General features: G+C 38.4%; 1 protein-coding gene across 4 annotated transcripts in view; it reads right to left on the bottom strand.

The window, feature by feature from the left end:
- The window catches only part of VTI1A (vesicle transport through interaction with t-SNAREs 1A), a 279,979-nt gene that overhangs the window by 249,930 nt on the left and 10,655 nt on the right, over nucleotides 1–19,394 (bottom strand). For all 4 annotated transcript variants that reach the window (XM_074158914.1, XM_074158916.1, XM_074158913.1 and 1 more), the window contains exon 3: nucleotides 16,671–16,781. In XM_074158914.1, the coding sequence (XP_074015015.1) occupies nucleotides 16,671–16,781 (111 nt within the window). The remainder of the gene's footprint in view (nucleotides 1–16,670; nucleotides 16,782–19,394) is intronic.

Below are 19,394 nucleotides of genomic sequence, written 5' to 3'. Positions count from 1 at the left end.
AACTTTCAGGAAATTCACTGCACTTATACCTACTTAAACAAACATTCTGTTAAGCAGGAAATGCACAACAACAAAAAACCTAGGGGAAGAAAAAGAGGTCTGGTATTACACTGAGCAGAAAAGCTGCTAAATAAAGCTAAATTAATGCTAATTAATGGCAATTTCCAAAAGTACACTGCAGCTACACTGCGCTCAGGCCCTGCCAGAGTTATTTGGAATTTAAAACTACGTTTCCAAATAATGGTTTATAAATAAAAGGTATATTTTTTTTTCAGAAAAAAACAGTCCATTCTACTGATACAAGGCAGCAATTTATAGTCTGTATAAAGGAAGTGGATTAAATCAAGCCACCTAGTTAGATAACTCAGGAAACTAAGTCAATGGTGGTTAAACAGCACATGAAAGAGCTTTGTCCCACAACTTCCAGTGATTTCCCCAGGGAAAGATTTGGAATAAGAACCATGCAAAACACGCTTACTGCACGATTGGGAACTGCTTGGTATCACAGGGAGGTAACACGAGGTAAGTATCAAATGTAACAGTTTCATTTACATTAGGTCTTATCAATTTTCTCCAACTGTTTCAGAAAGTCAATGCAACCATCTGACAGAATACGATTGTTGCACAGTAAAGTATACCTTTCATGTTCTTTGGACAGTCAAATACCAGAGGGTTTTCTGTCAATTATGCAGTATCACAGATGTACATCCCAAATCTGTCCATCTAACTAGCGAAAAGAAAAAAAAAATATACACCTGAAAAATGTATTAATTAAAGGTAGCTCTCAAAAGCACAATATATAAGTCAGTCTAACTACAGAAATATCTCTTCTCAAAAGATTGGTGTTCATTAATGTGCTACCAAAGTTTCCACAATACAAAACAGGACTGAGCTAATTGGCTGATTGATTCAATACCAAGTTAAAGTAGTTAATTATTCTGGAAAAGAGTTATTTTTCAATATACCTGAAGCCTTCCAAAACTATTAAATTTTATATGCCTGCACCAACCTCCCATTACTTTGACTTTCATTAACTACCTCTGTAGGCACCTTGAGAACACCAAAACCATTGGTACATTTTTGTTTTTATTTATAACAGAGGTCCAGTTGTGACTGTGGACATCCCTTTAGCTCATTTACAAGGGAAAGACAACAAAACCAGTAGTAACTTCCTCTACCACTACTAAAATTTAGCAGATTGTAATTCCTGCCACAACAGCTACAGCTTTAACTCCATCAGTCCAGCGTCACAAAGCAATTAACACCAACCTCCCCTTCCCAAACTGCTTAGCCTCTCTATCCAACACACAGAGTACAGCACATCCGACGGGATGTGAGGAAAGAGTGGATTCTCCTTCATGAGATTCACAGATAAATCCTTAGCCATTATAGAGTCAATATTCAAACCACTCCCTCGTTCATGGAGATTCCAACCTGTGAGTCGCGTGAACATCATGAAACATCTACCAATGCATTTCCAGTCTGCCAGTGAGGACACTTTGAATAGTGATAAAGGAAGACCTGCATGAAGCAGCACCAAAAACATGATGGAAAAGTTCATCTTGGTTGTGAAATCAGTCACTGAAAGACAGAGCGAGAAGCGTGGGTGACAGAAAGAGGACAGCATGAAGTGCAGCAAGTTTTTCTTCTTAAAGCCTCCCACAAGACTAAAATGGGACCTTGAGAGACGTAATTCAGACAGGTCACAGGCTTCAGTGAGAACTCTGCCCACAGCCAGCAGGATCAAAATGGGCATTCCCATTCTGAAAGCAGTGCAGGATACTCCATATTTCAATGTGTGCCCTAAGTCAGCACTATGAAATCCCACCAGGAATCCTCCCCACTGGTACAAAAAAGACCCCGCATTGCTCACCTGGACATTAGACCACAGGCTGACATGCCTAGGTGCATGATAGAAAAGCATTACTTGAGCAGTTGGGATCAAATAGTTTTAAAAGTCAGAAAGACCGTAGACAGGGAACTTACACGTCCTTTGGGACATCTGGCACACCTCCCAAAGTTCAGGCCAGCATTTCATCAGGGTCCAGCTTGGAGAGGACCACGGCCGGGCAGGGCCATGGGGAGCTTGGGAACAGCATCCCACAACATCCCTGGAGCAGAGACACACAGCCCTGAAACGTGGCCTGGGGCCATGGGTGGGTGGAAGAGGTTGCTCAGGGGCTATTAAGGGCTACTGGTGCCCTCAGGGCCCTGACCACCCAAAGCCAGGCATAACTTCTGCAAGATTTAATATTAACCACAGCTTGCAGAGGATGCAGAAAAAAAGTCAAGGAGATAACACACACTGGATTTACGTCACCATAGAGGAGGCTGGGGTCAAGTCAGAAATATTCTGCATACGAAGCAACCCTGGTCCGGGTTAAAGCCAAGGCCATATGTCTGTTGTTACAATAAACTGTTCTAACATTTTTCAAATAGTTTTACAGGTTTACTGCCCTTGAGTCACACTTACAAGTCCTGAACCATTGGCAAGTCAAGAACGAACAGGTGATATCGCAGAGAGATTCAGAAGGTAATCGGTGAACATGAAAAATAAAAAGAATTAGAGGAAAAACCACCCTCTCAGCTGTAGTCATTTAAGTAGGAACACCACAGAGAAAAGCTCTTAAGTGCAAATCTTTCTTATTGCAGTGTTACTTTCACTGGCACATGAAACGGCAATGATAACAGGCTCAAAAAAAACTTTGAAAATAAAGTTAAAAGATACATGTAACTTAAAACTAACATCTTTTCCTACACAGAAAGGTTAAATTGTGGGGTTGACATTTGCATTTGTTACGTTGTCAACGTTTCCTGCCTATCAGCTTATGTACAAACAATATCTAAAGATGTCATCTACATATTTATACCAAAGGAGTTTATGAACAAGACCTGTCAGTATATTTTAACACCTTTCCAAAACGTCAGCTTTCATCAGGTATAAACACAACATGTTTAATTTATTAGTTTGGTTTAATATAAAAAGTTGACAATCATATGTCACCATAACTATTGATAAGGTAAATAAGGACTACAGGAAAACGTCAAAAAGTTATTAAAATATTTCTCAGCTTCCTGAATCAGATTGGATTTATTGGCTTTTCTCTGTCAATAAGTGCATCACACATTTTTCTTCATATGGCTATTTTTGAAGTGATGTGTCCAACAGTGAAGTTTACAGACAGACTATAATTCTTGGAGAATCTGAATTCCATTTTGACTGCATTGGGCAGGGGAAAGGGCTTTGTTTAATGTTAAAAAAAAGCCCCACAAACACACAAACTTGTTTACCTGTATTTAAACACACCCCAAAGATTTCTTCTTCTGATCTAAAACATACCAAGCTTGCATAAAAGTTAAAATATAAGGCACAAGAAACTTTCATTACAACTCTGAAGTTGAGCAAAGCAATGCATTTGTTTCCACTTTATACAGTAGGCACTCGATTCAACTCCCTCAAGAGGAATGCTGCTATCATAGGTCCATAGGTCCACCTTCCGTGTTTATGTCAGGAGGACAACCCATTCTCACTTCTTTCTAGGTACTTCCCAAATTGTTTAACAGGGGGCAGCACCACCTCATTTCAACAATTTCATCCCCCCCAACACTACACAAATAAACACCTAATCAGCCAGTTGTTACAGCCAGATTGCAATAGCCTGCTCTACAGGGGAAAAAAAACCACAACATATCTTATTTATCCGAATTCAAGGATAATCTCCGTTGTATAGATTAGTTTGAACAATCCTGCCCAAGCCAAACTCAGGCCAAATTATGGCCAGTAGCACAGAAAAGTTTAAAGGCAGGGGGAAACTGAGAATGGACTGTTCATAGATGTATCTCATAGGCATCTCTCCTTGCTGGAAGAAGCTTTTTCTTTTTCCTTCAGCAAGTCCCACTCTACACCTCAACATAAGACATGGAGAAGAATTCTATTATTATACAATGCAGCTGATACTAGGATTTGATACTATGACCGTCAAGCAGTATTGCATGCCACAGCCTCTTAACTTTTCTGTAAAACCTACATGGCAGGGTTAAGGATAGTGATTTCTTGGAATACACCAGACATGCTGAACATGCTCCAAGACTTTATGTGGATTTCCTGTTGTTTAGATAACAGGAATTTTACTAGTTTATGTCACTTTTGTGTCAAAAATCACAAACACAGCGAGTATAGTTGGGGACTTAGATAAGGAATATTCTAAGTATCACCCACTAATCCTTCTTGGATATCAGAAATTTAGTGCTGAAGACCTTGAAAACGCATTGAATATGATGGAAAATCAGAGGCTTTGTTTTTCTGTTCAAATAACAAGTAGGTGAAAGAATTCACATGTGATCTGTCATAAGTGATCTTTATATACTGATCAGGCTAATTGAAACGATATTTAAAAATAAAAGTAGTCCAAACTTACTAATAACCAGATTTCAGGCTACAAAAGCACGCACCCTGATTTCCTTTGTTTGAAATGTGGTATGAGAAGGGGAATGGAAATTTCCAAAGGGCCCAAATCTTCCAGAAAGAAAGGATGGACCTCAAAAGATAGTCTCTCTCTGAAAGGATACATTTACCTACATCAGAACAGGTAGCAGCCTTGGAGTTTTTCCACTGTTGTTTCTGCAGTGTACATGACTTCAGGTTTTAGATAGAATAGATTTAGCGCAGCTCTTAGACCAAACATCCTCACTTCAACACCTCACAAAGCTCTCTGAAACATCAGTCTTTGGTTCAGACCCTTATTTCTGTGTTTGGTGCACATCTGAAATGGGGTTTCCAGTTCATTTTCCTCAAAAAGCAATCCTATTCAGGCTCACATGCAGTAAGTGAGGAAAACTGGGGGATTCACTTCAAAATCACAGTACTGCCAAACCAAACACCACCACTGTATGTGAAGCCCCAGGTGGGAGAAAAGTCCTCATCTAAGAGATTTTATAAATGGCTTGAAAACTGGTCCTCGATTATGAGAGAAAGGAACTTAGCAGATGACCTTAGCTACAGAGTACTTTTTAAGTACAAATTAAAAGTGAAAACTTTTAAAGTTTGTCCCAGAAAGAAAAGCAGAAAAAGAAAAGTAAAAATGGGGAGGGAGAGGAGCAAGTTTTCCTTATTCTCATTCTAAAATTCATGCATTTTACACCAAGATCTCTAGAGGGCTCAGGTGCTGAGCCACCAATCTGCATTGCTGAATGCCGGACATGTAACTCATGAATGGAAAAAGGGGTCCTTAATAACGTTTGAAACTGACTCCCAGTATGGGTCAGAAGAAAGATGCAGACCAGGTGCCTTCAACTGAAATAAAGATCTAACAGGAGGACAACATGACAGAAGGTGAGGAAAAGACAAAAGGAACACTGAGGGCTTAAAAAGGCTGGGAAAGCAATTCAGGTTAGCAACCCCTAACTTAATCCTGACCTTTCTGTAACTTTTTACCTTGATTTAGTTGACTGAACTAACTTTGTGGGAAGCTTACACAACTGAACCTCAGAACCTGATTTCTCCTTAAGACTGGGCAGAGAGAAGAGGAAATCACATGGTCACTTAGGGGTATTAATAACATTGAATTTCAAAACAATGCAAAAACACAGTCATAACAAATCAAACATTTTTTAAAATAAAAAAATATTCCTAGAAATATAATTAGACCCCAACCTAGCATTATTAAATTTAGTCTCAACCACATTAATCCTAGATAAATACTTCTCAGTCTTTTTTTAAGGATGCTGTAAATTATAAAAATTGGAAACCTGTCGTTTCAAAGACAGCTGCTAATGGAACAATCCATAATATTAAAACTAACCTATATTTCTTAAACAAATACAACAAAAATAATCGCAAGAAACACATCAAGATAACAACTCAGTTCTTTGCACAGTTCTATTTAGTTAATATTCTCTATCACAGTGCCAAAGAGCTGTTGTCATGGGTGAGAAATGCTTTTGTGCTTGGCATTTCACAAATAGGGATCCCTGTGTCAAAATATTTGCAGTTACACATCCCAAAATACCAACCATCATTATGGAAAGTTCCTTTTCAAATTTTGAAATAATAGAATTCGTTTTCATATTAATACCATTACTCTCTCTTACCTCAAATTTTAAATACCACTTTTTTTTCCCGATTGTTGATATGCCCTCGTAAAGGTTACAGTTTGATTTACTAAAGGCTCAAAGTCTTCTACCCATCCATCAGTGAAAAGGAAGGTGCTGCCTTCGTAATGCAGGAGCATTTTCTATCTAAGGTCCAAGCCAAGACCCACCAAACACAATACGAGCCCTTTCTTTGACTTGCCAGAATTCACATTTGAGTCTTTAGTGAGCAGGTACAAAGTCTGCAATTGCAACTCAGTCTTTTCCAAAAGCCTCCCTAGCATGTTTCTACGCTGACCAGGAGGGTAAGTTGGCAAGGACTACCCTTATTCATTCTAGTCTTAACTTCTCCGAAAATAATAAAAAAAACCCCAAACTAAGGACATGTTGGAAAATTGTGGAGATTGAGAAAGTAAGCACAAACGCCACTCAGTGAGAAACACGCAGAGCCCACACACACACTCCCCAATTACTTTTTTTTGTTGTTTTTTTAACACACCAGGCACCAAATATTTGTTAGCAAAAAACTTATTTTGTTAAACCCATCAGAAATAGTTAAATGTTACTATAGGAGGAAAAATTACACTGTTCTACTGCTGATCCCAGAAGCCACCTGCTATATTCCTTTTTACTATCTGTTCTTTATATTCCTACTCTAATTTTCATTGATCAGCTCTTCTAGGAGTGAAACCTCTGTAGTGTTTACTAAATATTGGAAAAGACTTATTTTCTTAGTGCTGGCACCCTAAAGGCAGTTTATAAAAAGTGGATGAAAAGTAAGGAGGCACTGTATTTGATCCACTTACTATAAATGTATACAAGCATTAAATTGTCAAACATACAACTTGCAGATCCTTTAGCCTTTGCAGGGATTTCCTCCCCAACTGGGTAAGAACAGCAAGTTTTAAACAGCCTTTGTGGCCAAGAACCACTTTTTGTTGTGGTTTGTACAGCAGCTTTAAGGGAAGCTGACTGTACTTGGGACTGACTACTAAATGATTGCAGAATACAAATAAAAAGTTACCAAACAAAAGAACAGAGATATTCACACTTTTTCCATATGCTTCACATAGTAAAGAACCAACACAAGGAGGGGAGGTGGGGGGGAAACCATTCTAATACACTTCCAGCTGCATTTTTCTGCTTTATATTCCTTCCTCGCTAAGTCTTCAGCCAGAAACAAGACAACACATCCACTGCTGTAAAGGTCCATCTCCTTTTACCTGCGCTAGCCAGTTCTAAGGAACCATAAAGTGTTTCTGTGTTTACTACTGGTATGTTAAAGAGAACCAGCTTAGAGCACAAAGTGGGAAGGTTTTATCAGAGAGAAGACAGGCTAACATTGTGCGGTTTAGTTATTAAATAGCATTTTAAAATATTTGCAACTTGTAAAGATTAAAGAAATGTAGTACTTTTCAGGACAAATGAAAGTCTGCCTACACAAGGAAAGAGCACTCTGTCCAACACTGAAGACATCTGCATAAATATCTACTCTGTTCTTGGGTTAGAGTTTGGGGGAAGGGTGGCAACAAAAATTTACAATTTTGGTTAAATTCAACTGTAATTTTTAAGGAAAAAGATAGAATGAACTGATTACATTATTTTCCTTAAGAATCCCTGACACTATCAAATTCATACTAACATGTCAGCTCTTCACAAAGACTTTTTAATCCATCATAGTAGATTTCTTGAGAGAAAAGCCAGAAACAGAATTTAACCGAAATGTGTTTCTATTGCACTAAATTTCAGTACTTCACTTTTGGAAATGTGAGTAAAACTTTGCAAAACATGATACTTGGGAACATCAATTTCTTGTAAAACACTCAAAAGTTAACACATAACATCACTAAAGTGGCACTATAGAAAGCATTAGAATGAAAGAGAGAATACACCCATCAATGTTTCTTATTTCGCTTATTAACAAATCTAGAATATATTTGCATTTACAGGAATTTCTAACCGACACAGAACAATTTTGAAGAATTTTTACTATGCCCATAACATTACCATAAATTTATAGCCTGTCTCCTGCTATTCTATGGCAAAGGTTTTCAGCAAAAAACAAGGTAGCTAAAATATTATTTGTTCTAGCAGAATATAATGAATGCTATTATTTGTAATGTTTGACAGCTGTTTGACAACCAGACATACAGTTATGCAAAGAGATATTTTTTTTATGCTCTAATATTTGCCTATGATGCAATCGGAATTTCAACAAGCGTTTAATATGTAATGATCATATGAAAATTTCCCCTTGAATTCTGATTGAGCAAATATCAAGATGAAGCACAAACCTCTTGAAGTTGGGTAGAAATAGCTACTTTTAACAGCAGTGCTTATACTTCAAGTTTCATTTCACAAAAGCAACACAACCCAGCAAGCAGGCAAAAAAAGCCATTAACCACTCATTTGCCAAACTAATTTTTGACACGGGACACTTAATCGGCCACCAGTAAAAAGTTCACCATTTACCAGTCAGCAACTTCACCATAAAGGAAAGCTATTTTTGACCATGGCAATTAGTCTCCTCATGTTTCAAACACTAAATTCTATTTTCACATTAATTTTTAAAACTATGTGGCTTTAACTTAAAATAAACTGTACATCAAAAGAATGGAAAATAAACAGCCAGGAACACAATTTGACGAATTGGATTTATTTAGTTTATTTAGCTAAACAGGGTCCATTGGATCTCTTTAATAGGCTGACAGTTGCACTGGGCTGGTTAATAAAACATTCAACACAGTATCTTCAGCCAATATAGAAATGCAAATCCCACCAGAAATATTTTATTCATGAAACAGTAATTTCAGTTACTACCAAAGCAAAAAAAGAAAAAAAGAAACAGGGAAAAAAAAAGAAAGGGGGGGGAGGAAAAAAAAAAAAAGGGACTTGCTTTGCAAACAAACAGTGCCATCTAGTGTCACTCCCTGAACAAACAAATCAAGAAATCTGAAAAGGGCTATAATTAAACCTTCCAGTGTCAAACTGGTACCTTTTCCCTATTTCTTTGCTTTATCAGTAGCACATGTCTCTCCCTATTTTGCAGTCAAACACAAATTAGCCTCGCACTAGGTGGGGAAAAAAAAAAAAAAAAAAAAAAAAAGAGTAATAACACGTTAAGGAACTGGAGAGTGCAGTTCCAGTCTGAAAAGCAAGCATGTTAAAATGATGGGGGTTTTTTTGCTCAGCTTGTCTGCTGTATTTTCTTGAAATCTTTACATTTCTAACTCCTGATGGAACTAAATCAAACTTGTACTTATACGAGTGCAGGTGAGCAATACAAGGAAGGGAGATTGAGAGACGCTCTGTTCTGCTTTATTCATCATTGCATCCCACACCTATGTTCCAACTGCAGAACCTTTATTACTGCTGCTATCAAAAGCAGGACAATGACAGCTTGCTTCTTTTTCCACGACAGGTAGGGGAGTATCACTTGACTAAAATAAGAAATCACCAAGAAATTGGAAAACATTAAAGCCTTCCTCCTTCTGCCCCCCAAAAACCAGCATTCACCTTCTGTATTTGAAGTCACTTTACTCAACGGCTGGCTAGAAGTGAATTTAAGTGGACAATTTAAGTGGACGTTGTTTCTTCTACTATATGCTAGGACAGCAGCAAACAGATTTAATTCTATTACTTTGAAAAGCAGAAGTTTTAACATAAGAACAAATTACATGGTAAACAGAGAAACGGGAGTTCTCCACCTGGGAAAGGCTGACAAGAGCTGGCATCCAGACGTGTCTGAAGACTGCCAGGTGAGAAAGAGATGTTTAGTGGAAAAGGCAGAGCTGATGTCATGCTAAATTTCTATTACATGCCTTAAAACATATTTTACAGAAGGATTTCATTCTGCCATAGACCACTTTTTAGCTTCTCCTAATACAGAAACGTTTTGTGTGTGAAGGGAGAAAGAGAGGCATGAATGCTTACAGTGCACTGTAGGAGTCAACATGCCTTTCATTCATAGCCCCCAGCCAGACACAAGAATTATCAGACTCACCAAATCGCTTCCTGAAAGCACCTTTATTTGCAATCACTCAGCCAAGCCTCATGCTCCACAAACTGTTTTTTTTTCTTAAAATCATGTGCATCATCTCCACAGTCACTGACTTGCTGAAGGACCAACAAACAGCACGCCACAAATCTCCCCAGTCCCATTCCTGCATGGTAACGGATGAGCAACATCCCTGGAGAGAAACACACAGAGTTTCCTACGAGTATCAAGGTGAAGCCACAGTTGAGAGAAGAATCTAGTTAATGAATTAATTTTATTGATATTAAAAATTTGCTTCTCGGCTGCCCTTACCCAGCATATTACCTCTTCACATACTGTGTTATGAGATGTATCTTACTGGTCAAACACGGGAGGATACTTTGCAAACAACACCTACAGAATTATAGCACCCAGGAGGTAAGGTGTGCTTTGCTGGTCTGGCCCCTCGGGAGTCTCAGTTAAGACGATCATAATCCCTTAGGTTAATTACAAATTAAGCATGTTAAGTCCCATCTTTCACACTTTCCTCTAAATAAAAGCATATTATCACCAGTAAATTCCACGGCGAAATAAATTTCCTTCCTGCTCCATACTTCCATACAAAACTATAAAAAAAATAATATCTTAAGCTGTAAATAAATTAGGGCAAGTTTTCCACAGGGAATCTAAGTTATACCACTTCTTAATCTTTCACCAAAAACTCAGTTTAGGCCTTGAATGTTAAAAAAAAAAAAAAAAAAAGTAAAACATTCTTTCCTGTATCACTTTTTCCCCAGTTAAAATAGCAGTATTATAAATAAAGTCGTTGCAAAATGTCAAATGGCTCCACCTTCTTCCACCGCAAACCCGCCAAGGTGGGGACACAAGTAAAAACAAACTGAAGACAATGTGGAATTTGCCTCTATAGAAAAGTTGGCCAAATGTTCTGCAGCAGCCAAGCAGACAAACATCGGACCAGAAGTCATTAGAAAAGGAACAGAGGAAAAAAACCCAACCCACAGCTTCTCCGTGCAGAGCAGTTTGACTTTACAGTGTAGAGGACTGATTACTTATCTCAAGAAGGCGACAGCAACTATAAAAATGGCACAGTGAAGGAACTTTTGTTCACAAAATGCTTTCTCAAAAATTAGGTCGTCGAAGTACACGGTCAGATATTTCAAACTCTTTCTCCCAAAACTTAACCAGCTCAGTCTCACGTGCATGAAAACAAATCCCCCACGGGCCTGTTGAAAAGAGCTGTGCTACTCACATACAAAAACTAATCCGATTTCAGAAGTTTCAAATTTGTCAACAAAATTGGGTTTTCACGACAGGTGTGTGTGCCTGCCCGTGCAGGGTGCACACACGTACGTGACGTGTATGCTTGGCGAGTTCCCTGCTTTTAATAACATCATTAGGACACAACTGTGAAGATATACACATCTGTCCCACAGGCGGTTTATGATTTTGTAACTATAAAGCAATAATGCTTCGCTTTACAGATCAAAATAATCCTGCAGCAACAGCTGAGTCCCTGAACTTCTAGCTCAAACCAGAAAGCCAGGGAAGACTCTGGCCACAAAGATCCAGGCCACTAACTTGTCATTTGACAAATGTCGTTCATTAAGTTTATAGCCATATGAATATTTGTCTCAGTAGGTGACTGAACCTGAAATAAGGGTAGCAGTATCTGCAAAAAGCAGCCAGAATATAACTGACGCAGCTGTGGCAGTTGTTCAGGTGAGCTTCTGGACTCAGGTGGTACTTCAGAGTCACACAAAAGAGCTAACTTTATCAAATGAAATTCCATTGCTTATCTCCTTAAATGTTTTTAAAGCTTAACAGCGGCTGCCATTTTAACAATGGCAGAACAGAACCTGTAGGAGGTATGAAATGGGAAAATATATCTTCACTATTGACTGAACCAAAGCTATTGTTAAATGCCAAAAATGTTTAAATGTTTAGTCAGGTTTTGTACAATATGTCTATGTAATCTATGACTTATCCCCCTCTTTTTTTTTTTATTTTCCTTTTAATTTGAAGGTCAGAATAACCAAAATCAGTACCAACTCTGAGTCTTTAAAAGGAATGAGCTCTGTCTCTTGGATTGATAACAAATGTGAGCTGTAAAATTTGCCTCTGTGCTGCCGTGACAGAATCTGAACAGTTCCTACGCCGCCTCCTTTATTTGATGGCTATTTTTCACACTGAATATACCCATTTCACTTTCAGCACTGATTGTGTAGTACTCATTTTCGTAACAGGAATATTGCTGTGCAATATGGTCTTACTGGATTTCCATATTTCCCCATTTATTTGAACGCCTCATACTTCAAACTGTAAGCTTTTCAGGAAAATGCCCACCTTTTTTTTCCCGTTTTTTATGGTGCCCTGATGTTGAGCCCAGTACATGGAATCCTTCTGGTGAATGCTAGCAAATAAACACACACTTGCTAAGTTTATATAGTTACAGTTTCACATGAACTGGGATAGATTCAGGTAGAAGTATATTGGTAAGATCTGAAAAGCCTTTTACCACTGCCCATCCCCACTGTTTAAAGGTCACTGGCTATTTTCAGGTAACAATTAACACAAAATGATTTATTTGAAAAAATAAATAATACCTATAGTCCATGTATTTAAAAGACTACAATAAAATATAAGGCCTTTTTTGCACGCAGAACTTCTTGCAGGCTGTCACCATAGACATTCTGCATATGAAACAGCTGAAACCAAAATATTTACAAGCTTAAGCCACGTAATGGTGCATTGGAAGGTGCAGGAAAAAGACGTGCTCATAGGAATATTGTTTTAAATTTCAGTAACTCTTCAGCAGGTGGTCCCAAGACCTTCATCAGCGCAGAAAGCCCAAGTACGTGTCTGCAACTCCACTTCGGGCCACAAGATAGAGCCATTACCCCGGTCTCTGCAGCCCAGCAAGGCTGGTCTGTGCAGGAGCCCCAGAGCCACCGCAGGGCTGGGACTACAGCTTTCATGACCTACCAGGGATGACGTTCAGCTATAAAAATGCAATACTTATATATGCTATTGCAAATAAGATAATAAAACCAAGGTTTACATCTGCAAGTTAAAAAAGCATAAGGTTTAACAGTTTTATTCTGGTTTGATACGTTTATCACACACAGTAAGCAAGCCTGAAACTTAGCCTTTTGAGCTTTGAGCTTCTTTTGCAAAGCAGGACCACTTTATGCTTGCCCTATTCTTATATTTCTCCCCAGGCATCTGCTCCTCACGGAAGCCTGCACAGCACTGAGGCCAGCATCAGAAACCGCTGCTGCCTTAAGTTGAGGTGCAGTGCTTGCTTTGCTAATTTTTCTCCCATCTATATTCACAGTGCCATGCTGAGTACTAATGACAAAATGGATCTATTTCTTTTTTTCATTACCACTGCTCCTCTCCAAGAGGGAGGGCCAAGATGGAGCAAGGCGGCTATTTCTCCTCAGATAAGATTTAATGCAATTAGTGGGTTACCAACTACACATGTGCAATACAGATGTCATTGCCTCCACACACACCTCTGGGCTGCAGAGCGCTTACAACTGACTGCAGGTGTGACTCAAGAGAACAAGCATCAGCAATGAGGGGAAATAAATCTATTTGCAACTTGTTCCTATTAGATTAGAAAGTTAGAGATGAACAAGCCATGTTTGGAGTAACTTTTTTAAGTACAGCTCAAGTAAGCTTAAATCTGTATTTTGCAGAATATATTTCTGACATAGTAAAGTGCACAGAAAAACCACACTATATATTCATTAAGATGCCACAGTATGTAGTAAATAATATTAAAGTGATAGCCCAGTGTTCTGTCAATATTACACATACTGCCCAAGATCAAATAAATTCACCAATTACATATTACATAACACAAATCTTAATGTTGTCCATCCTGTAAGTAAAGAGTGGACAGTCCACGTATGTCACATATCCTTCTCCTGACTTCTTAAATATGTTGCTGCTGTGCTACTGTTTTCCATGACTGCTTGGGTGAGGACAAATTCTCAAGATGCTATAAGGCATACAAATAACCACAAGATCAAAACTCATGTTCATTATGATGAATATAAAAGAAAACTACTGGCGCCAGTTCTGCATCACTTCATGCTTGAAATATATAGAACTTACTGAAAAAGACTATATACACTCAGGTATATAAATTTTGCAATTCATTTCACAGACATCATTTCTTTAAAATGAAACACACACTTGAAAACGATTGAGAAATGTTCTCTGCTCGGTGCACACACTACTCCACATAGGAAGACAGGTCAAACCAAATACAGTGGGATCCAGCTGAGATTCCAACTCCATTTATGAAGAACAACACTTAACCTTACAAGCTCACATCTGCATGCCTTTCAGAAGAGCCAAGAACTTTAACCAGCAAACCTGTAAGCCGATCATAACCCTAAACTGCAGGTATCATTTCCAGTTAAGAATTTCCCTTCATCTACAAAAGTGAATTCATTTTGGAAGTTCTCTGATTGGCTTTCCCTAAAGGTCTACTAAAGCTCTTACATCAACTCTGTATGCTTTGCTTACAGCCAAACAGTTCACAACTCATTGAGGACAATATTCAGGCAGAACACGCAAAAGCACTTACATTTCAGCAAATATTTTCAACTTCCTACCTTCAGCAACCCTGCAGCTTCTAGAGCCAAAATAACACTTCCTTTCCTTCCTCCTCTTCCCCCTTTGAATTCACAATTGAATCATTTTGCTGCATAGTTTCCAACAAGTTGCTCTCTGACTGGAGAATAATCCAAAAAGATTCTCAAACCCTTGCGTACAAACTTAGAAAAATGTTAGTAGTTAGAAACTAGAATTATGTAGGGAATTTAATTGTAACAACACTATTTGCCATAAAACTGAGGTTTTTCCAAGCACAGTTACTGTTTTCTTTCAGCATGCTGCTCCATCCTTCACTGCACTTCTGTCTCCTGAATGCCATCCTGGGGTTTTGGGCTGTTGTTTTTTTCCCGTTATTACAATCTGTTCCTTCCTTTTTCTCATGTTGTTTCTGCTCTTTCACTCCGAGCACAAACTTACATCCTCCCATAGCGTTAAATCCTGGTGCTCTGACACATTTCTTCCACGTACACTCATTTCTCCTCTTCCATAAAGAGTATCCAGTTCTGAACTCTCTCCCATTCCCTATTGCCTGGGAATACGGGAGCACCAATTTCTCCCTTCTGCCTACACAGAGAAATAGGCCAGCAACAGATATATACTGACAGCAAATTGTCCCACATCTGAGAGGATAAACAGCATTCACTGCTGGCCCAGAAATCACTCTCTCGGAAGCCCCTGTTTAGCCAGTAGGGCCATACACACTCCCCGCAGTGGAACAGCTAGAGATTGTCTCAAAACTTTGATGCAAGCCTTTTTAACCCAACATTCCTCCAACTTTACGCAACCGTCTTCTAACTAATACATTTTTGTGCGACTGCTCAACTTGGCAGAAGCACAGCGGAGTGACAGTCAGCTGGATTTCCTGGCTGCAGGTACAAACTTTGACTCCCCTCCCCTGAAGGAATAAACTCCTGCCAGCAACCTGAGCAAATTCACAGTTCTCCAGTGAATGGAAAGAAATAACTAGTGGCAGTATTTTCTCCCTACCCTGGAGGGACTGAGCTGCTGCCAATTAACATAGCATTTCCCTACACTTTGCAATCCCTTTGAACTTTTTCAGGATTTTAGAGGAAACAGTTTTGTCTGTATGTAAATCTATTCAGTGCAAATCCTAGTCATAAAAAAAGGGACTGATAAGTGTAGCAGAAGCCCCCAAACAAGGGAATGTTTGCAGCCATTACTTGAAAACTGTAGCATTTATAACCAATTTGTACGAAAGCCAAGAAGAATCTAAGTGCCATATAAAAGAAATCACACAGACTAAGAAATAAAGTGCACATGAGATAAACTACATTCAAAAATTCCATGTATTGGAGATTATATTGCTTTTCATGTTACTGCCTACACTACTGCAAGCTGTCTTAAACCATTATTTTCCACTCAGTATACTTCCATTACCATTTAAGTATCAATTTTGATGTTCTAACCAGTCATTCCTTGAGAAATAAGGATTAAAAGCTGACTATTTTGCCTACAGCATGAACACTCACAACATCTAATGGCACAGAAACAATTCAGATCCAGCGGAAAGGGACAGAAGGCTAGCAATGTGTGAGGGTGGTGAGGCACTGGAACAGGTTTCCCAGAGAAGCTGTGGATTCCTTGTCCCTGGAAGTGTTCAAGGCCAGGCTGGATGGGGCTTTGAGCAATCTGGTCTAGTAGGAAGTGTCCCTGCCCATGGCAGGGGGGTTGGAACGAGATATCTTTAAGGTCCCTTCCAACCCAAACCATTCCAGGACTCAATGTGAATATTGGTAGGAGACTCCTACAAAAAAATCCAAAAAGCTTCTCTTCCCCAGTTTAGTTTTCATCTGTCTGTAAATACAGCTAGAAACACACAGAACTCACTTCTCACACTAGTGAAAAATACCCTCTCAGTTGCCTGAATAACTGCATTATTATATTTTAAAAACTCTCATAGATGTCTTATTTATGTAATATATTAAAAACTCACGAAATCAGCTTCAAGTTTTCCCATTTCTTGTTTGTAGCTTCTCATTCGACTGCTGTACATTCCTCGGCTTTGAGGTGGGATTTCTCGAACTTCAAGTTCCATCTGCTCAAGCTATCAAGTAAAAATGAAGAAGAAACATGTAAATCAAAAGAGTAATTAAAGCAAGAATGGGTTTACCTAAATTTTTCACAAATACTAAGAAATATTCTTTCTTTATAAAGAAAAATGTTGCTTATTCTGCAATATATAAACAATTCATCAAAATCTTTATTTACACAGCCTTAAGGCAACAAACAAGTGACAAAGTTAATATTATTAACACTTAGAAGGAATTATCCTAGTCAAACATTTCTGGATTTCAATTCCAAATGTGATAAATGCATTTTATTACAAGAAAATAGTAAAACTGAGGTTAAATAACTTCCTGCAAATAAGCATAGTTCAGAAGAAAGCCTACCTCCACCTAGCTGTATGGTTTTGGAAACCCTTAACTTAAAGAAGTATTTTATTTATTTTTACGCACACACATATATGTATATATGTGTTTATACATTTGTGTGCATATATATACATGTTTAAAGTTTTATTTACCACCAGCCTCTGTTTAACAAAATAATTCTTGTTCTTTTAAATACTGCGTATTCAACAGAATTAAAAAGCCTGAACTGACTGCCTAAATCTACATCCCAAATCTCTACGTAGGTATATTAAATAGCTGAATTTCAGGGTTTAATGGCAATACTATTCAAAAACTGGTATACAGTCGAATGCATGAAAACATCAGAGAATATATCTTTCAAAAGCTTTTTTTATTGAGTCTTGGCATGTAGAATCATAGAATGGTCTAGGTTGGAAGGGACCTTTCAGATCATCGAGTCCAACCATCAACCTAACTACACCATGTCCCTCAGCATCACGTCTACCCGCCTTTTAAATACCTCCAGGGATGACAATTCTACCACTTCCCTGGGCAGCCTGTTCCAGTGTTTGATAACCCTTTCAGTGTAGAAATTTTTCCTAATACCCAATCTAAACCTTCCCTGGTGCAACTTGAGGCCATCTCCTCTTGTCCTACTGTCTGTTACTTGGGACAAGAGACTGACCCCCACCTCTCTACAACCTCTTTCCAGGGAGTTGTAGAGAGCAACAAGGTCTCCCCTCAGCCTCCTTTTATTATTAGTGTATTTATAGAAACTTTTTTTGTATTGTCCTTAACATCCAAAGCCAGGTTAGGTTCTAGTTGGGCTTTGGCCCTTCTGATTTTCTTCTTACATAGCCTCACAACATCTTTGTAGTCTTCCTGAGTTGCCTGCCCCTTCTTCCAAAGGCCATAAACTCTCCTTTTTTCCCTAAATTGCAACCATATCTCTCTGTTCAGCCAGGCTGCCTCTTTCCCCAATGGCTCATTTTTCAGCACGTGGGGACAGCCTGCTCCTGCACCTTTAAGACTTGCTTAATACTAATGTAGAATACTAAAGGGCCTGAAACACAAGAATATGGCAGAAAGGTACAGAAAATGAAAAAGACTTCTAAATCAGGGCTGAGCTGCCTGCTAATTACCTGCCCACTGGATCACGGAGCCTCCTCTACATGGTGCTGTCTGCTCAGGAATTCTATTTTGCACAGCTGAAGAATTCCTTTCCTGCCTTTTAAAAGCTTTCCAACTAACTTTAAAAAGATAAAAGAGTACCTCTCCTTGGTTGCTGTAGCCACCTGAAACAATATTTACTCACCTCCTACTGATCCCAGTTGAGGAATATGGCATTGGAACTGAAACGCCTTTCAATTAGGGTCCCAAGCTGCTGGTTACAGGTCTTCACAAGGGACAGCTACAGTTAATTCCTATGTAATCGCTTGCTTATACCTTGAAATTTCCTCCTCATATCATATGAAAAGCACCTGAATTTAATCAATGGAATTACCAGATACTCAGAAATCATTCAGCCTGATCTATTCTGATTATATAAAATGATATTCAATAATAAACTGTTAAGCAGACTTTAATTAAATAGTCAGTAATGAATTGAAACATACAAAGCAATTTCTAATTCTACCTAGTTCTTTGGCTCAGGCTTAACTTTCCAAAGAGGTATTATAAATTAAATTGATGGCTGGAGTTAATGGCTTATTTCTTATCAATTTCATCTCAATATATTTGATCTCAAACGTCCTACAAACATAGAAAACATTTCTCATATGTATATAAAATTATATGTGCAAGGTCAGGATATTTTAATGAAGTCTTAATTCTTATCTATTATATAGAAACGAAACCATCTCTCAGTGAATACTGAATTTGCAGCAAAGATCAGACCACAGTTCATGAAATCCAAAATGTTCTTTCTATCAGAGAATATAAGGTCCGAGGGGCAATGATGAGGGATGCAGAGTTATGCTGACTAACATTTAACACCTTTTTTTTTTCCATCATGAGATTTTGTGGCTGGGCTGATAAATTTCCATGCGAAGTCATGCAGAAAAGAGCGGTTCAAGCAGGTGTGAACCTAAATGCAACCTCATTTCATGCATCTTCACTTTCAAGCCTCATATTATTGGTCATAAAATCGTACTTTTCATACACAAGCAAGACAAGAGTTAAATTCTACTAAAAACTAAAAACAACCTGGCACTTAAATCTCAAAACATCTGTGGAAGCTCAAGTTTTCTTCAGAAAACCTAAAAGCTCAATCTCTGCTCAATCTCCTGTTATTGCTTAAGTTCAAA

This window comes from Numenius arquata, chromosome 15 (genome assembly GCF_964106895.1).
Source record: "Numenius arquata chromosome 15, bNumArq3.hap1.1, whole genome shotgun sequence".
Taxonomy (NCBI): Eukaryota; Metazoa; Chordata; class Aves; order Charadriiformes; family Scolopacidae; genus Numenius; species Numenius arquata.
Note: the sequence above shows the minus strand (reverse complement) of the source record. Positions and strands in the feature narration are given on the sequence as shown.